Genomic DNA, 17274 nt, shown 5'->3' with positions numbered 1-17274 from the left:
TATGTTCCGTATTTCACTTGTTATCTTTTCTATTTTATTTTTTTTCATATTTTATATGATTTTGTTCATTTATATGCAATATTAATAGTTTATTTCTGAAATTATAAATGTAAAAAAAAATTAAAGAAGAAGAAATTTATTTGGTTCGAGTATATTTTGGTTTGAGTTGGATCTTCTGGACGCTAATTGACGCTAACTGAGGTCCCACGCCAATAATAATAATACGGCAACATGTATGCGGGGATAATAGAATGGGCTTCTGCATTTTGCTTTGTAGACCCACAATTGCGGGTCAGCTCATCTAATACCCTGTTATGTGACTGGTTCTTACAACAGCTGCTAGAGAGCACAGACCACACAAATTAAGTGTGATTTCACAGGTTGTTTTTCAACTGCTTACAAAAATGTAAGTGACTGACGAGTATAAACGTAAGGGGGATTAGCTCAAATGGTAGAGCGCTCGCTTAGCATGCGAGAGGTAGCGGGATCGATGCCCGCATCCTCCAAATGCTTTTATGTTTTTTTTTTTACATAATCACGCTTTGCAATTATTTTCAACAATTGCATATTAAAGCAAAACAGACTAGTCCAAGTCAAGTAACTAAACTTAGTCCACTGAGTTAAGCCAGTGTGGTGGTGTTTTTCATGGCTCTGACGTGCAAGCAGGAGGGGAAAGTCCCTCCCAGGTCAGCCTTCTGGCCGGAAAATATCCAAATAAGGCTCGAGGAAGTGACGAGGTCGAATGAGGCGCTCCATAATATACAGGACAAATCCTTGTTGTTGACGTTTGTCAGTGACTCGTGCCACGACGGTTAGACTGTTATTTAGCATGTTCTGCTGCATAATGTTCGAATTGGACGGAATGATCGGTTCAATCAATCAAAATGTCATACCCGGATGTGTGCTGGCAAGCCGAACATGGGAGTTCACCGCTCTGACCATATATGGGCTTCCCTTTGCCTAATTTGGTAATCTACGTCATCGAGGGAGTCTTTATAAAGTCCAGGAATCCTCATTCACGGAACCTGTTGGTGAGCCTGTCCCAATGTTCCAGCGTCCACTACAAGTGAAAACACCAACCGGAAACAAGCACTGTCACTGTCATTCACCAAAATAATCACCTAATCCGTCCACCGGGACTCTCTTTGGGATCCCGGACCAGACTCAATCCAGCGTTGGCTTCTTTCGAGGGTCCGATCCCCCCGAAGCAGCAAGTCCAGTCCTCCCCTACTTTACTCGGATTGTTCCCCGGGCGGCGGCAGCAGCAGCAGCAGCAGCCCGTTGCCCCGGAGCTCCAGGAGCCGCTAAGCCGCAGGCAGATGGCAGCGACCAAAGCGGAGCTTTTGCTCTCGACCCTGCAGATTTCCGAGCCTCTGGCCGGCTTCCCTCCCGTTCTCTCGCCGCTGGACGGATATCCGAAGCTGGAGGAGCTGCAGTTGCTGCTGCAGAACGCTGCAGAGGGAGCCGGTGAACCCGGGGATTATGGAGGTGAGTTTGGCATAGTTTGATTGACATGGATGGCGTTGACTTTATTGCCTTTTGTAATTATATTTTATGTTTAACTGCATGGAAAAGCAAAACGAGATTTCCTTTAGTAAATATATATTTTTAATCATATTTCCCTCACTTATATGTTTGTGTGTAAACACAAAAAGTGTATTTATGGAGGATCTTGTATATTTTTAATTATTACTGTTTATTGCTAAATTCAGGAAGGATTTTAAGTGGTGGTTCTTTCTGCTTGTGAGTGGTCAACCAAACACAATGTGGCCTCTGACTGATCTTCTTGTTCTGTGTTTCAGACTTGCTGTCAGAACTGGCAGACTTGCAGAGTCTCGCCCCTGTCACCCCTCGCATCCCCCCTTTGGCCTACAGTGGACGCTTCACTTTTGAACCCTCTACATCTAGCGGCGGTGGTGGAAGCCTGTGGCCGGAGCCTCTCCTCAGTCTCTTCAGCGGTTTGGTCAGCGTTACAGCTCCTCCTCCTGCATCCTCTGCAGGAGTTCCCTCATCTTCTTCAGCGGTGATGTTGTCGGTGACCTCATCGGGGCTGACCCAGCCGAGCTTGAGCTCCACGGATGCCAGCGTAGTGTTCTCTGGAACACAGACCGGTAACCCTGACTCCCAGCCTGCCCCCTTCCTGTCACAGGGGCCTCCTCCGGCTTATCCTGGTTCCACTTCCAGGCTTGGTCTCCAGCCTCCATCAATGGCAGTACCGATGCTCCCGGACTACATCCTGCCTCAGTCACAAAACAATGAGCTTCACCTGAATCAGGATCAGAAACCTATGATGTCACAAGGTGGGAATCCCCCACAGCCACCACTTACGCCGCTCTCCACCATCAAGGCCTTCTCCTCTCAGATCCAGAACCAACAACTCCCACCTGCCTGCCACCTTACTAAGCCGTGCCGGGGCAGGAAAATCAATAACCAGTGCAAGACGTCACCCCAAGACCGTCCTTATACGTGTCCCGCAGACGGCTGTGACCGTCGTTTCTCCCGCTCAGACGAGCTAACTCGCCATGTGCGTGTCCACACGGGTCAGAAACCCTTCCAGTGTCGTATCTGCATGCGCAGCTTCAGCCGCAGTGACCACCTGACCACTCACATCCGCACTCACACCGGTGAAAAACCCTTTGCCTGTGCCGAGTGTGGCCGCAAGTTTGCTCGCAGCGACGAGCGCAAGCGGCACACCAAGATCCATCAGAGGCATCGGGAGCGGAAAGCTGACAGAAATCTCGCTCCTCCTGCTCCCTCCCTGACTCCTCCCACTTCCTCACCTGCGTGCTCCTCCGCCTACTCCTCACCTGCTCATAGTTCCGCCTCCCCCACACCATCCGCCATCTTTCCTCAGTCAACACTGAGTCTGCAGTCCTCTTTCCAAAGCTACCCCAACATGTACTCCTCCTCCAGCTGCTCCTCTCCTCCTCAGTCGGAGCGGACGACGAGCATCACCTCTCTTCATAACATCTGTTGAATCATCTTGACCTCTCACTGAGGAACATCACGAACAGTGTGACTAAAAAGTCTTAAACTTCATGAACGATTGGCAAATTCAACAAAGATGTTCAACTTAATGTAAATATATATGTATATACATATTTTTGTACAAAATGTTTACGCAATATTTACCTACTGTGTAGGTTTGTATGTTCACATGCAGGTATGTGGCTTGATTTTTGTATCAAATGTAAACCTCTTAACAGGAATAAAATGTTGCACTTTAATACATCATCTGTTGCTGGTGGTGATTGTTCACTCTTACAATAAGCACAAGAAATATTAGTGTTTCATCAATGAAACGTTTTAGCGTAACTCACATAATCATTGACAACACAGAAGCAGACAATTCGCATGAAAGAAAACGTCATCATAAAATAATCGCACTACATTTATGTAACTGTGTGTGTGTGTGTGTGTGTGTGTACTTTGTCCTCGCAGCCGGCTGCAGTAAAAAAAACAAAAAAGCTCCAAACCAAATATAGAGCTTCCTCCTGGTGCAGCGGATATCCTTATGTCCAAATATGGAGTTTCCTGCTTGGTTGCAGTCTGGCCGCAGTGTGCTGGGCGCATGCTCACACACAGCACCCAGCACAGTACCCAGATTACATTCATTTCATGTAATTCTATCTGCGGAAATTTAAATTTCGAGGAAAGTCGTGTTAAATGGAATGTTGTCAGAACACACCGACACGCGCGTGTGCGCATGTGTCAAGTGACGTCACATGCCAGACAAACTGGAATTGCAGGTCGGACTGGACCTTTGACGACGACTTAAACGGTTACTTACACAACGGTAAAGCAAAAAAAACATACATCGTATTTATGTTATTTGTTGGTCTAAAGTTGTTTTCTATCAGTGGAATCGCTGGTTTAGGTTATTGTTGGACAGCAGAGGGCGTAGTACCCATTTGCGGGACTTCGTTTATAAACAGGTTGACTGGCTTCCGTCCACATAACCGTCAATTTGACACACTTTAGACCAGAAACGAGTTGCAATGAAAATATATGCAAACGAGTAACTGTCCTGTCTTATTCTTGTAATTATATACCTAAAAGTTTCTACGGGAATATGTCAGTTTCCGTAGTGTAGTGGTTATCACGTTCGCCTCACACGCGAAAGGTCCCCGGTTCGAAACCGGGCGGAAACACGTTTTATTTACATCAATTGTATAAAATCTGCATTCATTACTGCTTTTAGTTTGTACATTGAAATATATTTGGTTCCAAGGGCAAAGTCTATATATATACTTTGAGTAAATGGTATTACGACGAGGGAATACAGATGAAATGTCTATTAATATGCGCTGTCCATATAAATAAAAACATCATGTCACAGTAACCTGATTTATTTCACCCTGTAGGTGCCAAAAGTGCGTACATATTTGTGTTACAAGGACAAAGAGAAATGGCCAACCTCTTCATCTTGGTAAGCGATTCTATAAAACAAAAAGAGGAACAACAGAAACAGAAAAGGTAAGAAAAACAGTTTTCTCTTGTCTGGGTACACATTAAAATAACCAATATATAACCTCAACAAAAATTTTACATCATTAAATATGTGTAACACTAATATGAAAATGGTAGTTTAAAGCCTAGTTCTGAAATCAAATGGTGTTCCCCAAGGCTATATGTTAGAGCCCTTATATGCACATGTTGTCCACTGTCAAATAGGTGCTGGAGGTCCAATGCTAGTTTATTTTAAAAAATACCCTAGTAAATGGTGTCCCCCCAAGGCAGTACGCTAGGGCCTATACTGTTAGAAAGTGTTGTATGTTTCCATCCTCACCTGTCAGACACACCTGTATCCAACCCATAGATACTTATTTGTGCCATTACAGCGGTCTTGAGTCAGAGTGATGTTGGCTGATGTGATATTACACATGGACTGGTCCTCACAGCTACAAAATAATAAATACAATTTAAAAGGTCATCTTTTTTAGGCGTTTGCAAGATCCTTACCTTTCACTAAAAAGATCTGTGACGTAATTCGTGCAGTTCAGGTTTACATTGGTGGATTCTAGATTTGCATTCCAGCAAAACTCCTTCCCCAAACGGCCGTAAGTGGCCAAAAGTACCTCGACAGTTGCATTCCCGGCTGTTTCCGGAAAAAGAATACCACATTACACAGGGTGCAATTGTGGGAAATGATTCTCCATGATGTGTGGATGACAACTTACAGCAGTTGATCATCTGAGTCTGACCGTCACAGATGACTGTCGTGAAGCAGGTGCTGTTCCTGCAGATGTTATAATAGTCCCTGCAGGGAGAGGGAGTGTTGGCTTATTGTGTTGAAATATTGTCCACTCCCACTATGGTGGTTCAACACGAGTTAACGAGGGATGCGGAACACACTTTTGTCTGGCAAACAATGCATAGTTGATGTAAACATTTTACACGCTAACCTTTCTGTCATCTCATTTTCATTCTCTTCATTTTCTTCTCCTTCAGATTCTTCATTTCCTTCAGATTCTTCTTCACCTCCTTCTGACTCTTCTTCACCTCCTTCCGACTCTTCTTCTTCTTCTTCTTCTTCTTCACCTATTCCTATTTCTTCTTCCTCAGATGATGAAGAGTCAGGGGAAACTTTTTGGTACACAAAGCAAACAGCTTCATTTTAACATTTCTTCAGTTTACACACGAGACAAGCAGATCATTTCGTTGTGGAGGTTAGCCTGCTGAGTGTTTCCGCTCACCAACTCACGGAAGCCAGCTTTGTAAAAATGCAGGCTATGCTACGTACAATCCATCTGGCACTACGTTTTTCCATTGGTCTTTGTCTTTTTCTTAAAATGGGATGATATCTTACTGCTGCATTGACTGGGAATCAAACCCAGGTCAACTGCTTGGAAGGCACTTTCCTACACACTTTAAAATGAATAGTGGAACTCTTTTTTTTAACATAATTAGAGCCCTCTGGGCATGAACTAACACCCCTATAGTAACTTCTACACTGATAATACCCAATAAAGAAGACATAATAAGAGTGAATTAGTCTAGGGGAGCAGAGTGAGTAGTGGGCAGGAAGGGACTTTGTATTCGGGATTTTTTATTTGGGATTATTGTGCCTGTTGTGAGAGAATCCAAACCTACAATAAAATCCTGATGTTCCGGTGATCTTTTGAATGTGTGGTTTAAATGGATTATATTTCTATGTTAGTCCACTTGGACAGCTGCATGCATGAAAATGCTTAATTTAAGCTACAAAATATGTAATATTAGTTTAAACATAACTAAAAAAAAACATGAAACAGCATGATTTATTCATAAACATACTTTGGAATAACCGTGATAGAGTGGAGATGTGAAATTTGACCCACAAAGTGACAAGAAATGAAATTAAATGAAACAGTACATATGAATAAATAGTGTATCGGTTGCATTTACCTGACGTTATGAGAGCGAAGCCCAGCACTGTAACACAAACACACATTTCAAAATGTCACACAACCCGTCAAACCCTGAAAATATATCAAGCAATACAAACTTACGTACAGGCCAGCAGCAGTGTCAACTTGAGTGAAGTCATGTCAGCGTGAGTTGTTCTTGTCAATGAGGATCCGCCGCAAAGAGTGCACAAATTTAAACATCTTTAAAGACGTTGACAATGTCAACGCTTTATTTGGCTAACAGCTTTCTCCCTCTCGTGTTGGTGATGTGACGCATTTCACCTGGTGTGCAGATAAATGTTTGCCTTCAACAGTCGAGTTTGGGGGTAAATGAGTCATTGTTGTATACCTCTTGAATACACACGGACAATTCATTTGCTTCATGATCATCCCAATTTGTTGGTGTGTTAAAGTATAAATACAATAAAGCGTATAATGCAGTTTTTATATGAAACTTTTTATTATTAAGGATTTTTTTTCCTTGTTTGTCCCTGTTAAAACACAATTTAACTGAGATTAATTGAAATCTATCAGTCTGGAAAAGGTTATAAAGCCTTTTCTAAAGCTCCAGCAAAACACAGAGAGAGCCATTATTCACTAATGGTCATAACATGGAACAGGGGGGAACCTTCCCTTCACCTTAAGAGGTCACAAAAGATCCAACAACAACATCCAAAGAACTGAAGGCAACTGTGTTCAGGACTCCACTTTAAGAAAGACACTGAACAAAAATGGCTTACGTGGCAGAGAGACTCCAAGAGTCCAAGATCCTTTGGGAAAAGAGTAAAATATGGTGGTGGTAGTGTGATGGTCTGGGGCTTTTTTGCTACTTGGAGGACTTGCTGTGATAAATAGAACCATGAATTTTGCTCTCTACCCAAAATTAATATTGAGAGGCTGTGGAATGACTTTAAAAAGGGCGTTTGTGCTCGGTGATTTCCATTAGTAGAAAATTATTCGTGTGTGTGAACAGTTAGTCCACGTTGGAAATTCTCAGTCAAGAGTTTGCTCTTGAGTGTTTACTTGAGGCAAATGTACTTTCTCTTTAAACAAACTATTCATACACACATGCGTTGTGTCAAATGTACATAGAAAAAGCTTCAAAAGCAAGTTTATTCACAGCTAAAGGTCACACATGTACCTGTTCACATGTCCCAATACAAAAACGTACAGTTCAATGCAGTCGTAATTCAAAGTCAATGAAATAGGTCTAGTCTAGCGTGTAGATGTTCTCCTGAACCGGTCTTCTCATCCTTATCTCATAGATGATGTGAGGAGGTTCCTCACTGGAGAAACTGGAAAAGAGGAACGATTCAACTGTCACTGTGAACCGGGTTGTAAGAGTTTGACATGTTTTACTGCCATACTGGTCACGTCTGGAATAATACTTCATTCACTGTGGTACCACTGGATGCATTTGACAAAATATAGATATTGTTGGTGCAAGATGAGACAAAAAAAATGCAATATAAGTTATAGAAAAAGTGCCATATTTATTTTTAATATTTTATCTCAACAAAATAGTCATTAAAATCACAAGTAAGTCAGGTTAGTCTTAATAAATTCACAATTAAATAAGATTGGCAATGACACAATTTAGAAAGCTGCACATTTCTATGTGGCACAAACATCCGTATGAGAAGTAAAGTGCAAAGTAGAAACCCCAATCAGTGATATGTTAAACTGGGCTCGTTCAGGACGTCTTGCACGAACATATTAGTATTAAAGTAGTTTATTTTGAATTGCATATTTGACAATCCAAAGGCAAAATATACTGTTGCTGTGTGGACAGCATTAAAAAAGACAATATAGGGCAGACATACACTTTTTCTGACTTCATGCATGATAATGGTTTGAATCCCGGGTTTGGTTTGAGTTTTGAGGCGGACTTTTCCAGTAAGTTTTGGTTAAACCCCTCGTTTATCGCAGTTAATTAATAAACTAAATGTCACACCTTTGATATTTATATATATTTGTGTTTTAGTTCATTTAGCGATTTTTATGCTTGAAAAATATAAAACGTGCTTAGATATACATATTTTTAGGGATATCCTTCCTATATGTATATCCTAAAATCATGTACTGTAATGTGATGACTTAAATGGCAAATCATGTACTGATATCAATCGATATGTAATTCATTCATTCATTCATTTTCTACCGCTTTTTCCTCATGAGGGTGACGGGGGTGCTGGAGCCTATCCCATATTACACAAAAATGTAATATTGGTTGATATCGGTACAGGATTTTTTTCCCAGATCATGAAAGCCGATATTTTTAAAAAATGCTGTTTCCAACACATATGTGTTCATGTCATGTTACACATATCGGTATCAGCTGATATCGGCATCAAAAATTGAGAGTCGGATAATAGAGAGGTTTTTTTTTCAGCAACAAAAAAAAAATAATAATAATTTTACTAATAATAGACTGAATTCATCCACAAAAAGTGATGAATTAATATTATTATTCAAATTATTGTTATTATTCGACATTCTACATGGCGAGAGATGTCAATATGTTGATTTATATTATAATTTTCATGTGCTAGCAAAAACAAATCCAGCAATGTCATTATTTGAGGACCTCGTTTGCGTTCAAAATCCACCAGAATGAGTGTAAAAATGACGGGGTGCTCACCAGCCGCTCCTTAAACCTGGCCTGTGTAACCCCCCTGCATTGGAAAAATAGAGTATACAATATCATCATTCTTTTTGCATGACTTCCAGTATTCTTAGCCATATTAGTTCATACTTACGCTTGAAGGCCATAGACAGAAAAAACACGGCCAGAATGATGAGCACAGTGAGGGACAAAGAGAGAACGGGAACGTTGATTTGAAGGGAGAGCGACGCTGGTGAGTTCACAGACTGAAAAAAAAAAAAACACACAGAAAAGATGGCTAAGATTGCTGGATTTGTTCAATAGAGCAGCGGCGGTGGTCTCTCACAGTGATGGTGGTGGAGTGCAGCATTGTTGAGTTCCTCCTTACAACGTCCAGCTGAGGCGATTGGAGCATTTTGCTGTTTTCTAGCAACCCCAAGATAAATGAATGTTAAATGTAAACAACATAACAACAACAAGTCCCCACATTCCCATAGTAGTAGCAATTTAACCTCTGTCAGTGCACGCCTCCGTGACTTGAGTTGTTGACGTTGTCGTCGGCGATGTCGTTGTAGCGCCGATGATGGAAGCTGATGGACAACAAGAAAATGTATTCGCAATGTAAGAGTTTAGCTGTGTTTACGTCACAAGACTCACCTTTCACCACCCGCAGGTTCATGATCACTTTCTTGTCATTGAAGAGTCCGTCGATGTCCACCCTGCAGCAGTACACCCCGCTGTCGGTCCGCCTCACATTCAGGATGTCCAGGTCCATCTGTCCTTCCAGGACGTCTCCTGTGAGTCGGTAGCGGTCGTCCGCCTGAAGCAACACAGTAGAGGACGTAACACGGTCAAGCCTCTTATGCACAGTCCTACCTAGTATTCATCCTTCCAAAACCCTTCATCTTTGACACAACAAGGTGGCGCATTGCAGATGTTAGCATGTTTTTTAGCACGGCGGATGAGTGGTTAGCACGCAGGCCTCACAGCTGGGAGACCCGAGTTCAATTCCACCCTCGTCCATCTCTATTATTAGTAAAATGATTTTTTTGTTGTTGCTGCAAACCAACTCGGGTAGCACGGCGGTCGAGTGGTTAGACCTCACAGCTAGGAGGACCAGGGTCCGATTCCACCCTCGGCCATCTCTGTGTGGAGTTTGCATGTTCTGCCCTGTGCATGCGTGGGTTTTCTCCGGGTACTCCGGTTTCCTCCCACATTCCAAAAACATGCTAGGTTAATTAGCGACTCCAAATTGTCCATAGGTATGAATGTGAGTGTGAATGGTTGTTTGTCTATATGTGCCCTGTGATTGGTTGGTGTACCCCGGGCTCCAGCACTCTTGTGAGGAAAAGCAGTAGAAAATGACTAAATGAACAAAAACTTTAGCTGTAATGTTCTCATGATTCTGTTTCGGAATCACTCACCGTGGAGACGACGCCGTTCTCATCCGTCTGGATCAGGATGTTGCTGCACCACAGGGTCCCACAGCCTCGACCCCAGCAGACCCGACTCAATCCGAAACGCTGCACCGAGTACTCACAGGATAGCGATGCCACGCCCCCTTCTTTCACTTTATAACCAAAAGCCGGAACAAAACCGCCACCTGACCCAAGGAAGGACCCAAAACATTGTTTACCAATAATAATGTGCCCCATATCCAACAAGACAACTAGTTTCATTATTGATGTTGCATGTTGTGATGTCATCATTCAGCGTCTCACCTGACAGGAGGAACACGGCGGTGAAGAGCTGAGGTGTAAGACGGCAGCGAAGCGACGTGGAGGCCATCATGATGTGTTTGTGGTCATGAATGACGCGTGCCGACACACACTGACGCAGCTCTGAGTGTGTGTGTGTGTGTGTCTGTGTGTGTGTGACAGACAATTATAAAGACTTCATTGATTCAATTCTGAATGTCAGCTGTGTGTTTTTCACCCTCATGGTTTTAATGTGATGATTTAAATGGCAAATATCTTTATGTTAAGCTCAAGTGAAGTGTAGGATACTCGGAATTTCACGTTGACGTAGATTCTATGCAAAAAAAAAAATATTGATCAAATTTAGTATTCAATAATTTTGACTGCAGTGAGTGTTTTCCTATTATGACGTGTTTTGTTTCTGTTTCTTCCACTGACAGGATGCAAATGGAACAACTTTTTTTGTTCGAATCCGAGTCTACAAACTGAAGGGAAATATTCATGAACGTTAATGAACTAAAGTGATGGAAGGAAATCCGACTTACAAAAGGACTTTGTGTTTCGGCAGGCATACATGCTATGCACACACACTCAATGGACGACTGTGTGGCGACGTCGCAGATGTACAAGCTACTCCATTATTCGTCTCAAATGTTCCTTCTTTCACTTCATTTTTTTCTTTTCTCTTTTAGTACTCTGAAAGGCATTTTCAAATGGCAGACTCAGAAGACTTAGTAGGCAGGGCCAGGGACAAAATTGTTATACTATTTGATTTGAACCTGACTTTAATTGGCTGTATGTTTTGGGAAATAGTTCAGCCTTTACATTTTTGTGCAAAATCATGGAGGCCCAGAGGGGACATGGAGAAAAAAAAATAAAAAATTTTGTCTTTAATATTTAAACTTTACTGATTTTTTTTTTTTTTACAAAGCACTACTTTTATTAATATTACTTTATTCGCCTAATATTTTGTCCATTTTTTTTGTTTTTTCCCCCTGTTTAATTACATTTTTCGATTGTACTGAGGTCCTTTAAAAATACAGCTGCAATATGAATACCCAGATTTAGAGTGATTCAACAACACAAAACTCTGCATCTTTATTTTCATTCATCCAAAATCAATGCCATTTTCTACAATTGTAGATTTCAGCACGTAGAAAGTACTAAAACTAGTACTTTCCTCTTCACGCCAGGCAAATGTGTTATTTTGAAAATCCTCTAACTTTTTGTCGTATAAATCACATTTGTGTCTTTATTTTGAAATTCATTACCGGAATCTACATGTGTCACCCATGTGAGCTTGGCGTGGATCATAGATATACAACGGAGGCGCCGCATTGAGGGCTGACACATACGTCGACGTTGCCGACATATTAGATGAGGCAAGAACAAACGTAGAATATGCTTAATTCATGTGCTGCATGGACTTAGAACTACTGTTTTACAGTTCATTATACACAGGTAAAACAGAAATAATACTTTTTCGCTGTTGTGACCTAATTTTGGGCATAATACCATGGATTCTCGAGGTCGGGCCATTTTATTGCATTAGTTGACTAGCAAAGCTGCCACAACCAATATGGCGGAATGACTGACGTACCGCAGCAACAGGCCAACCCGGTCAATGCTGCATCTATGAATGTTTGTCTATAACACGGACAACTATCGTGAATTGTTATCGTCTGGTAGTGAATGGTGACTGTTTCGCGTGTTGTTAATGAAAAAGTAATCCGATAGAAAGAAAAAAAACATTGCTGTTAAGCCTTTTGAATGGACATTAAACTACCGTCGTAGGTAGCGCTCCCTCCAAACTCGGACTACTGCACGTAGCTAACCATGTAGCTAACCTGTAGCTAACTGGATTATAGCAACACCTTGAGCTACTGAAGAATGCATTGGGATAGCAAGCCAGGAGAGCAGTAAAGGTGAGTATTTATTTTCCTTTTTTAGACTTTTAATTCACCATTAATAATGCCGTACAACAGATTAACGTCACGGAAGATGGTGACACGTGACCGCGTGATATACACCCTGTATATATATTTATTCTCTCTCTGTCAATGTTGATTATGGGTTTCTCTGTTGAACAACGGCGAATTTAAAGTCATTTAAGTGTCAAAAACACTAGAAATGGCTGGTCTATACAATAACAATGTGTATTTATAGATAATTGTAGCATGAGTCATTGTGCAATGATTGACAAATCAATGTAAACAGTAAACAAATGAATTGAACTGTTTTCTTTTCCTTTGCAGTTACCCAGGATGCTTCACGGGCCATATCGGAGTCTGGACGGGGACCGCCCCCTTTTCCAGATCCCATACACCACCTTCACCATCGGGACACTTGTGCTCCCTATTTCCGGACTTGTTGTCTCCCTGTTTGTTGCACTTATATACCACTTTGAAGATGCCATATACACACACTGTCATGTAAGTCCAGTTTAGACTCTTTGTGTGTGTGTGTGTGTGTGTGTGTGCGCTCCCTAAGCTTCTTTCCTCCTCCCGCCAGGTGTCCAATTACCTCCCGTCCATCAGTGCCGCCATCAGCCGCGTGCCGGAGCGCTACATCTGGCGCTGCTGCATCGGTTTGCACTCGGCGCCCCGATTGCTGATGGCCGCCTCTTATTTTAGCTTCTACCGCCGTCGCTTCGCCGCTAAGCTTCCGGAACTGGTTCTGAGCGGGATGGCGTTGTTGTGCAGCCTCACTGAAAACTCCGCCTTACTCTTGCTCACATTCGTGGCGTCCACGGAGGACTACAGTGAGTAAAAGCAGTGTTTGCACACAGAAACTAAAATGTTACTAACAGTTTGTGGGTTCTTTGTAGATGTTCACAAAAACTGCTTCTTCGTGTTCATCGTGAGCTCGCTGCTGCACATGCTCATTACATGCCGACTGTGGCATGTTATCAACAGGCACTATGTCAGCCCAGAGGTATTGTCAACTTTTGTTTTTTTTTAATATCAGATCCAAATGCTTCTTGAGTAGCCATTCTTGTGATTTTAGTACTGCATGACGTCTCACTCGGAGATAACAGTCAGATTCTGCTTCGATACAAATCAAACACATTGTTTCCATGCCAGGAGGGGAAGTCATACAGGTGGAAACTGCGCCTGTTCCTGTTCAACCTGAGCAGCTGTGTGGCGGCTGCGTACTTCTTCAGACGCCACAACCAGCACTGCGAAGCCGGAGGTGAGAATGTTCTGTTTTGTTCTTTAAAAGATAGGATGAAGTCCACACAAATATGTGCGTCATTTGAAAAAAAAAAAAAACCAACAACATATCTTCCTCATAATAAGGTCAAAAAGATATAACGTTGTCCCTTGCAAAATCTCAATTTAAAAAAACAAAAGTTCTCCTCCCATTCCATGTGGAAGTGGTCAGTTTTTGCCTTCTGAAGTTTAAAAGAAATCGGTTAGCTCACCAGCTAGCGGCCGTCTCGAGACGTCTGAAGTAAACAATGAATAACAGGCGTCTTATTTCATGTCTAAAGGACTTTAATAATATTAAAAAACATATTTAGAAAGTCATAAACAACCGAATGCTGTATCGTGGAAATTCATTTATCTTTATAAACGGGTGATGACTGTACATTCGAGTATACTTCAACTTCAAGTACTTTTAACTACGCTACGACACAGCACCGGTATGTCTGTCAAGTCTCAGATTTTCCATCCTCTGAACTGACACTGCATCTCTGCCGTCCTCAGTCTACACGCTGTTTGCGTTCTGTGAGTACCTGGTGGTCTTCTCCAACATAGTGTTCCACGGCACGGTGTACTGGGACTTTGGAAATCAAACGGTCATGGTGGCCACACCTCCTGAAGACAAACGATACTGAAAGAACAAGTGCACTCTAACACGCGTACACGAACTGTGATCCCTTGAAAATGAGAAGTGCAGCGCCAGAACGGTCTCTGAAGGGTGAAAAAGTCCTGATATTTTGCACATTTGGCAACCAGAAACACTCAAGGTTCTTGTTTACATGAACATCCTCCACTTACAAGAACCACAAAAACTTCTATATTACAGAATGTGAAAATCAAGCAGTGAATAAATGTGTCACAATATGAATTTAAGGTCCTATGCTGACTCATACAAAAAAAAAAAATTTATAGCATGAGTTATGCTGGTTGGGGACGTCATGCATTACCGAGCAGCACCGCTTGTGGCCCCCATTGGTTTTTTTCACGAATGGGCACGTGACAGCTCATCGTCATCGTAAGCAAGTTGAGAGAAAGCTTGGAGGAGAATCGGCAAACAGGAAGAGGAAACCACCTCCTGCCTCTCGAGGAGACGTTGCGAAGGAAAAGGCGACATCCTCCAGTCTGATCTGCTCCTAAAAGATGTTTCCTCCCCAAAGCCTCAGCAGGAAATGATTCATTCTGTCAGCGTTTACACCGTCTTTGGACAATCGTAGACAGTGTCAGACAACATTTTAATGTCATTTTCATCCAAAACAGGGGTTTCAAACTCAATTTCAAAATCAAAAAGAAAGCATTTATTAAAAACAGAATTAAAATAAATGTTTTTTTGTTGTTTTGTTCCGGTTTTCCACAAGAAAAGCTTTGATAAAACATTCCACTGTTCTCAAATATCTTCATTTTTATTCTTCTATACAAAATAAGATTAAAAAAAGAAGAATAAAAATCAGTAATAAATAAATACAACAATAATAATTATTATTATCAGCAAAGAAGAATAACTTAACAAACCACATATAGTTGGTGGGTAGAGAAATTATTTTTTTTCAGATTCAAATGAACATTATTAACAGTTATTTAACCTTTAACATGAACATTAATGAAACTTAATCATTTGACCTAATTAGCAAGTTAGCATTGTACTCTGTTCCATCTGGGGGCAGCGTTTGGGTTGGTTGGCTCAACTGGTAGCACCGCAGCCTCTTGTTGCAGGGCATCAGGGTTCAATCCCCGGTGAGGGCCATTGCTGGTCTTTCTTCTTTTACTATTTCTCCAGTGCCATCATGTATCGCAATCATCACGTTCGTTACAACATCATAGCTGTTTGTGGTCTTGTTAGCTCAACTGGTAGCACCGCAGATTCCGGGTGCAGGGAATCGGGGTTCAATACCTGGTGTGGACAAGTGTAGTTGATGGTCATTTCGCTATTTCGCTAGGTCTAGCACCTATCATAATCATCACCTCCATTATAACATTGTGGTCTTTGTGAGCTGGTTAGCTCTACTGGTAGCACCGCAGATTCATGGTTGCAGAGGTACAAGGTTCAATACCTGCTCAGGCTCAGGTGTTGTTCTTTTTAACAGTTCTCCAAGTCCAGCACCGATCGTAGTCATCACCTCCGTTATAACATCATGAATGTTTGCCAGCTGGCTAACTCCACTGGTAGCACCGGGGGTTTAAGGTGCAGGGGACCGGGGTTCAAATCCCGGTCAAGGTCGCAAAACAAATAATGTTTGCGTTGCCTTCACAGTTGGCGATCAATGAGGCACTTAAAAATAGGGAATAAAGCTAGGCCTGGAGGATTCCTGGACGACTTGAAATTATGCCACCGAGGAGATGGCGAAGAGGAGGAGACGACGACGAAAGACTCCGCCCCCATAATAACAGTGCTAGGGAAAGAATGTGCCTCAGAGATCTGTCCCGCTGGAAAAGGTCAACATAAAATAAGTAGGAGGGGTAGAGGTGATGGCGGAGGGGGTGGTGGCGAAAAAAGGGGCTGGCGGATAGAGGGATGGATTAGGCAGCTGGTGTTTTTTAAAAAAATTTCATCAAAATTTGTCTTTCTTAAATCCCCGGTCAGGATTTGAACCAAGAGCTCCTGCACCATAATCTGCAGTGCTACCAGTTGAGCTATCAGGCTCATAAACACCATGATGTTATAACGAACGTGATGACTACGATAGGTGCTGGACTTGGAGAAATGTTAAGACAAGCAACACCTAAAGTCAGCCTGCACAGGTATTGAACCTCGACCCTCTGCACCATGAATCTGCGGTGCTACCAGTTGAGCTAACCAGCTCACAAACATCATGATGTTATAACGGAGGTGATGACTACGATAGCTGCTGGACTTGGAGAAATGTTAAAAGCAACAACTACTTTGAGCCTCAGCAGGTATTGAACCAGGATCCCCTGCACCAAGGAACTGTGGTGCTACCAGTTGAGCTAGCCATCTTGTGAACACCATGATGTTATAACGGAGGTGGTGACTACAATGACCACTAACATTAAACTTTCATATCAAGGCAGGCTGCATTTGGCCGCGAGTTTGAGACCCCTGATGTAATACATAAAACTTAAATTTGATATGATTGATGGTAATGAAAAACAAATCATCCCTTAACTTGGACTAGAGTGAAACTTTGTGATTTTCTTAGTATTTCTAACATGTAATTAAAATTGTATCATAAAATCTGTATCTATTTTTGTATTTTATAAAATTTTTTAAATACATTTTTAGACATATTACTATTTACTAAAATTCTATAAGTGATGAATGTATTATTTCCACAAATACATGAATAGGTATATATTTTCTTGACCTCTGAGAGACTGCATTTGTTGTAATAAATAAGAAAAAAAGCCTTGAGTATTGTCTT

General features: G+C 41.8%; 4 protein-coding genes and 2 non-coding genes across 6 annotated transcripts; 4 read left to right on the top strand and 2 right to left on the bottom strand.

Annotated features, from left to right (window-relative positions):
- Window positions 1–433: 433 nt before the first annotated feature.
- Window positions 434–506, top strand: trnaa-agc (transfer RNA alanine (anticodon AGC)). The gene has a single exon. It is a non-coding gene; the product is annotated as a tRNA-Ala (tRNA).
- Window positions 507–835: 329 nt separating this feature from the next.
- On the top strand, window positions 836–3239 carry LOC131138770 (early growth response protein 1-like). Its single transcript, XM_058087986.2, has 2 exons — window positions 836–1488; window positions 1803–3239. The coding sequence occupies exons 1-2, from the start codon at window positions 1320–1322 to the stop codon at window positions 2975–2977; spliced, it is 1344 nt and encodes a 447-aa protein (XP_057943969.2). The 5' UTR covers window positions 836–1319; the 3' UTR covers window positions 2978–3239.
- Window positions 3240–4078: 839 nt separating this feature from the next.
- Window positions 4079–4151, top strand: trnav-cac (transfer RNA valine (anticodon CAC)). The gene has a single exon. It is a non-coding gene; the product is annotated as a tRNA-Val (tRNA).
- A 182-nt stretch (window positions 4152–4333) lies between these two features.
- Window positions 4334–5587, bottom strand: LOC144894565 (L-rhamnose-binding lectin CSL2-like). The gene is made up of 5 exons (XM_078787724.1): window positions 5406–5587; window positions 5181–5260; window positions 4963–5098; window positions 4790–4901; window positions 4334–4439 (listed from the first exon to the last, which is right to left on the bottom strand). The coding sequence occupies exons 1-4, from the start codon at window positions 5414–5416 to the stop codon at window positions 4793–4795; spliced, it is 336 nt and encodes a 111-aa protein (XP_078643850.1). The 5' UTR covers window positions 5417–5587; the 3' UTR covers window positions 4334–4439; window positions 4790–4792.
- A 1801-nt stretch (window positions 5588–7388) lies between these two features.
- On the bottom strand, window positions 7389–10649 carry timd4 (T cell immunoglobulin and mucin domain containing 4). The gene is made up of 7 exons (XM_058087182.2): window positions 10419–10649; window positions 9652–9814; window positions 9507–9584; window positions 9341–9420; window positions 9149–9260; window positions 9031–9064; window positions 7389–7684 (listed from the first exon to the last, which is right to left on the bottom strand). The coding sequence occupies exons 1-7, from the start codon at window positions 10647–10649 to the stop codon at window positions 7600–7602; spliced, it is 783 nt and encodes a 260-aa protein (XP_057943165.2). The 3' UTR covers window positions 7389–7599.
- Window positions 10650–12055: 1406 nt separating this feature from the next.
- pgap2 (post-GPI attachment to proteins 2) lies at window positions 12056–14765 on the top strand. The gene is made up of 6 exons (XM_058086103.2): window positions 12056–12616; window positions 12947–13123; window positions 13203–13452; window positions 13519–13625; window positions 13775–13883; window positions 14402–14765. The coding sequence occupies exons 2-6, from the start codon at window positions 12956–12958 to the stop codon at window positions 14530–14532; spliced, it is 765 nt and encodes a 254-aa protein (XP_057942086.2). The 5' UTR covers window positions 12056–12616; window positions 12947–12955; the 3' UTR covers window positions 14533–14765.
- Window positions 14766–17274: the final 2509 nt, after the last annotated feature.

This window comes from Doryrhamphus excisus, linkage group LG21, assembly GCF_037039965.1.
Source record: "Doryrhamphus excisus strain RoL-2023G ecotype Guam linkage group LG21, RoL_Dexc_Guam_v1.1, whole genome shotgun sequence".
NCBI lineage: Eukaryota > Metazoa > Chordata > Actinopteri > Syngnathiformes > Syngnathidae > Doryrhamphus > Doryrhamphus excisus.
This window is presented reverse-complemented; position numbering and strand designations above follow the sequence as displayed.